Source organism: Lucilia sericata, unplaced genomic scaffold (assembly GCF_015586225.1).
Source record: "Lucilia sericata isolate MDLA Ls3-8-SP2 unplaced genomic scaffold, ASM1558622v1 Contig000641F_arrow, whole genome shotgun sequence".
Classification (NCBI taxonomy): domain Eukaryota; kingdom Metazoa; phylum Arthropoda; class Insecta; order Diptera; family Calliphoridae; genus Lucilia; species Lucilia sericata.
In genome coordinates this window covers 203,527-209,526 of record NW_023994647.1, presented here as the reverse complement: position 1 = coordinate 209,526, position 6,000 = coordinate 203,527, and the positions used below count along the sequence as shown (strand labels likewise).

Genomic DNA, 6,000 nt, shown 5'->3' with positions numbered 1-6,000 from the left:
TATTGTAGGTTACCAGATATTTGAGATTAATTATTTACCTTATATTTAAGGGACGTGGCAATTTTCTTGAGCTCATAATTATGTATAATATAAATGTATCTCGATGAAAGTTCGCACAACTAAGTTTTATACAAGTCTTGATGACCTTGCCGAATTTCGAAATGATCGGACTTCATTTGACCCTAGCCCCACACAAAGCCCCCTTCAAAAAGTGACTTGAATATCTGCAATTCATTTATTAGCACTGTTATTGCAATGAAATTTAGCACAGATAAATATTATATATATTATATAAATATTATATAAATACAAATCTATCCAGCCCATTTTATCGGGATCGGTCCACATTTGCTCCTATCCCCCATATAAAGCCTCTTTTAGAAATAAGTTCTTCGTCAATAAATTGCTTAAATAAATCGGAATCAAGGTAATATTCAAGATAAATGCTTTATTATGAAAAATAAATCACATTTAATATTCATAACTGGTGTAGGGTATCATATAGTCGGCCAAGACCGACTATACTTTCTTACTTGTTTTTAATTTTAGATGTTTTACAGAAAAATTTTAAGTACAATAATTTAGTTTTATTGATATTTTTTAGCATTGTATATTAGCTAAATGAATTTGAAAAATTTCCATATTCAATAATCATTCAACTGATTTTTCGCTGAAAGTATATAGATAGTGTATATACTTTTGTGGGTCTATGGCCAATATTTCGATGTGTTACAAACGGAATGACAAAATCAATATACACCCCATCTTTTTTATGGTGGACATAAAAATTTAGACCAATACTTTATATTCTGTTGGATTTCTAATAACTTAGTTCAGATTGTAACACATTGAAATATTATATTATGGATCCTAGCGATGTCTGTCCATCTGTCTGTTAAGAATATAATTGGGTTTTAATTGGAGAAGCCCTCATACGAAATATCATATCAATATCGATATATGAGAAGGTTTTGATGGTGGGTAAGATTTGGTATAGTAGAGTATAACACACTTCTTATTTGTTTGGTTTAAATAAATAAAAAATTTATTTTTTCTAATTATTCATTTTCAGCTATTAGTAAAAAATCTCGGAGCATTTTTATGGAACTGGATGCTAATGTTGTTAGTGGTAAAAATCAAAACATTTTACCCTCTCAATCAACCAATAGAGTTTTGCAAAAACAAATGTCCATTAATAGTAATGGTGGACAAGTGAAAAGTTTTAATGAATTTAACAATGATATAGTAAAAAGCGGAGAAGCAGTTGAAGATGTAAAAATTGAAACATCCCAAATAAGTGAAAAATTTAAATTCTTCGAAAAATATCATCCATCGGAAAATAAAAAGAGAGTTTTTCGAATAACCCCACCAAGAGAAGGAGTAGTAAAAATGCCGGAGGAAAATACAAGCGAAGATGATAAAAACTCGAAAGAACTATCGCCGGATAGAAATGTAATTGTTCATTCGCGCACAACTTCAATGATGTTGAATAAATTTCGAGAAATGGAAAAAAATCAAATTGGATGTGAAAATAATAGTCCAAAACCTCTTAAATGTTTTACACCCCCACCAGATGGCAATCGACGGCTCTATGTAGATCAAAATAGTGACGAGTATGACTCAAATGATGAAGATGATGATGACGACCAAGAAGACGAAAGCGATGATGATGATGATTACAATAATTGCTCACACTTACCTAAAGATGATGAAGCACTTAGAGAGGTAACAAGATATATAAGTTTGTTATTCCATGTGTAACATCAAGAATTATTAATCTGAGACAGAATAAAATATATATGTATTTTCCGTGTCCTTATCAAACTCTCAGTTAATTTAGATATGTCCGTCTGTCTGCCCAAAACACGCTCACGCACAGAAAAAAATGAAATTCAAAATCAAACAAAAAATTCATAAAGCCAAGCATTTTTTACTAAAATAGGACCTATCACGAAATTCGTAAAATCAAGTACTCAAATTTTTCTTATTAAAATAATAGAAGCTTTTTTAATCACTGGATTTATTTTATTTCAAGAAAAAAAACTATCTTTGGAGGCTGAAATTTAGTTTTGGTCATCATTATCTGAAAATATACTATATAAGCTACTAGAAGGTCAAAGAAAAATAAATTTCAGTGCAAAAATGGCGTTTCTGTAGCTAAAAGAAGTAAATTCAATTTGGATTTATTAAATCCACAAAAATATTTAGATTTAGCTAATTTCAATATGGCAATGCTTTGCATTCATAGAACAAAACCAAAATAATTTCAAAGAAATAAATTTGTTTTATTTTGCTATTCACAGATGGCAAATATTTTTTAAAATGTGTAAAAATAGAAAAATTAACAAGTTAGATTGCTATATTCGGCTATGCCGAATCTTAAATACCCTCCACCAGCAAGCTACTTTTTATTGAAACCCATTTAACTATCTAATTTTTAGATAACTTGGCAAAATTTTTGTTTCCTTATTGAGGGTACTAACATTTATGCATATGTCAAACTAATTTTAATTATATATTAACTGTACACAGAACATACTCATTTTGAGTTTTATCCGGATATAATCATTTAATTACGAATTAAGTGGTATTAAGTGATTTTCAGAAGTATACCTTATATGGGAACTTAGACAACCTATGGACCGATCCGGAAGATAAAATCCGTAGAATGATTTATATATACAAAATACACATTTATGTCGAATTTTATCCCGATAACTTTGATTGTTAATGTTCATTTGAGTAATTTTCGGAAATGGTCCTTATATGGGAGTTGTGACCAATTATCAACCGATAAGGAAAAAATTTCGTATAATGATTTATATGCCAAAAAAAATTCAAGTCGAATTTTACTACAATAGATTTATTAATTAATGAAATATGTGCGTTTAGGTGATTTTCGGAAGTAAACTTTATATGTATAGGAGCTACGACCTTACACAAAACATATTTGTGTCGAATTTTATCAAGATATCTTTATTTGTTAATGAAATATGTGAGTTTAAGTGATTTTTTTGAAGGAGCTATTACCATATATGGAACAATCCGGAAAAAAATTGGTAGAATGATTTATATGCTCACAAAACATATTCAAGTCGTACTTTATCCAAATAGCTTTATTATTCAAAGAAATATGTGCGTTTAAGTGATTTTCGTAAGTGGACCCTCTATGGGAGCCTATACGGAAAAAATTTCGTAGAGTGATTCATATAAAGACAAAACATATTTGTGTCGAATTTTATCAAGATAACTTTATTTGACAATGAAATATGTATTTTTAAGTGATTTTCTGAAATGGGGTTATATGGGAGCTATGACCAATAATGGACCGATCCATAAAAAATTTGGTGAAATGATTTGAATATACACAAAACGTATTTTTGTCGAATTTTATCCCAATAGCTTTAGAATTCAATGAGATATATGTGTTTAAGTGATTTTCGGAAGTGGACCTTATATGGGAGCTATGACCAATTATGGGCCTATCCGGAAAGAAAATTAGTGGAATAATTCATATTTATACGAAATATATTTATGTCGAATTTTATCACGATAGCTTTATTTGACAATGAAATATGTATTTTTAAGTGATTTTCGGAAATGGGGTTATATGGAAGCTATGACCAATATTGGACCGATCCGTAACAAAATTAATAAAATGATTTGTATGTATACAGAACATATTTGTGTAGAATTTTATCCCGATATCTTTATAATTCAATGAAATATATGCGTTTAAGTGATTTTGGGAAGTGGACTTTATATGGGAGCTATGACCAATAATGGACCGATCCGTAAAAAATTTCGTAGAGTGATTTATATTTAGACTAAACATATTTGTGTCGAATTTCATCAAGAAAGCTTTATACGACAATGAAATATGAGCTTTTAAATGATTTTCGGAAGTGTGCCTTATATGGGAGCTATGACCAATAATGGACCGATCCGTAAAAAATTTCGTAGAATGATTTGTATGTACACAAAACATGTTTAACTCGAATTTTATCGAATAGCTTTATTCATCAATGAAATATGTGCGTTTAGGTGATTTTCCGAAGTGGACCTTGTATGGGAGCTATGGCCAATTGTGGACCGACTGAGATCTGCGTTGAAAATATGATTTCTGTTCATATTATATTTGCATGTGCAAAATTTTGTGTTGATACCGATATATTTGAGGGAGTTATTAGCGATAAACTAATTCCCGGGAATATATACCTTTGTATGGGGGCTATGGGAAATATTGGATCGATTGTAAAGATTTTCAACATAATTGATCACTGCCATAAAAAAATAATGTGTGACAAAATTCATCGAAATATCTTTGGTAGTTTGTGAGAAAACTTCAAAAGAATGATGAAAAAAACGTAATTTTTTTCGAGGTAGTCTGAAATTTTTACTCATAGCTTTTTACGTTGTGAACCGATTTTGCTGATTTTCAATACCAAACTGCTTAGGATAACAATAAATATTTTGGGTGAATTTAGTTGATTTCCTTTGCTTAGTTTTAACGTGAGCGTGTTTTACACAGACAGACGGACATAGCTAAATCGACTCAGAATTTCATAAGGACCCAGAATATATATACTTTGTTGGGTCCATAAAGTACAAAACTTTTCAAAATTTTTAAATCGTTCTGTACTTAGCAAAACTAAAACAAATAATTTTAAAGTGAGAAAGAGCGAAAACAAAACAATTGGCTTTTTGCTCATCTACTTGCTTTTTTTTGCCTTAAAATCGTACATTTCAGAAAAAACGAATGCAGAAACGTATTTTATGAAAGAATCATTTAGTGTGTGTTTGATTTCATCTAATTTTTTATGGTTTTTATAACAACTTTATTTCACATAGGCATCTACAAAAACTAAAAACTTTACAAGTCTTCTTTTAATACTATTCAAAAATGTTTTTGTTATGAGCAAAACAATCAGGAAACGTTTGCGAAAATGTTTTGCTCTAAACTTTTCAGTTTTGCTCCCATTGCTTTCTTTTCTAGCTGTGTACATTTGAGTTAACCCAACAAACCAAAAGGCTTTAAAAACTCCATAAGCGTTAGGTTTGCAAAACTGTTATGATAATTATTATAAAAGACTTGTTAACAATTATTTTATCAAGAAAATTAAACCCTTGTGGTAATATTGCTGGTTGAAGTTTACAACAAGCTTAGAAGCGCAATTATGAAATAAGCTGACTTGAAAATAGTTTTTGAAACATGATTGAAGTAAGCTTATTTTCATAACAATTTTATATTAATTCAATTACTTTAAACAATTATTTTTCTTTATTTCATATATATTTTTTATTTTTAATAATTTTATTGATATTTTTCAATTATAATTTCTACAATCTGGCAATTTTCTTTATATACATTTTTGCATATTAGTCTATTACAGGGGTCGGCAAACTTTTGAGTCGGAAGAGCCAAAATTTACAGTTTACAAAACATAGGTTTTAAAAGAGCCACAGGTTCAGTTCATTGTTGACCACACCCCCATTTAAATTCCTCTTTAGGAAATTATTTTAACGCTCATAACAGGCCAGTGTTGTAATTCGTCATAAAGACATTTATAAGACCAAATATATCTGTAATAAATTTAATAAGGATGGGTTCAGAATTGTCCCTATCCCCATATAGGCTAAAATACAAATATAGTGATGAAAATCAATACAAACAAGTTTTATAGGATTAAAAATCTCATTACCAAATTTTGGTAAGGACAGATCCATAATATGCTTTCTGGTCCCTTATTTAAAGTAAAAATTTTATGTCAAAAATATATCAATCTTTCATAGATATCTGTCATTAACATTTGTAAAACGTGCAAAATTTAAAAATTTTGAATTTTTTGGCACCTTTTTATACAGAGCGTGCAAAAAATATAAAATAATTAAAAAAATGTTAATGTTTTCAAATACACCAAGTTTTTAATATTTAATTGTATCCAAACTCTCCACATTATTAATGTATTAAGAAATTACTATATTTTCAATATCCATAAA

At 29.1% G+C, this 6,000-nt stretch overlaps 1 protein-coding gene across 1 annotated transcript in view; it reads left to right on the top strand.

Annotated features, from left to right (window-relative positions):
• Positions 1–1,072: 1,072 nt before the first annotated feature.
• The window catches only part of LOC119606954 (pre-rRNA 2'-O-ribose RNA methyltransferase-like), a gene marked incomplete at its 5' end in the record, with an annotated part of 168,223 nt that continues 163,295 nt past the window's right edge, over positions 1,073–6,000 (top strand). Inside the window, one exon of the mRNA XM_037960628.1 lies at positions 1,073–1,725. Coding sequence (XP_037816556.1) covers positions 1,073–1,725 — 653 coding nt within the window. The remainder of the gene's footprint in view (positions 1,726–6,000) is intronic.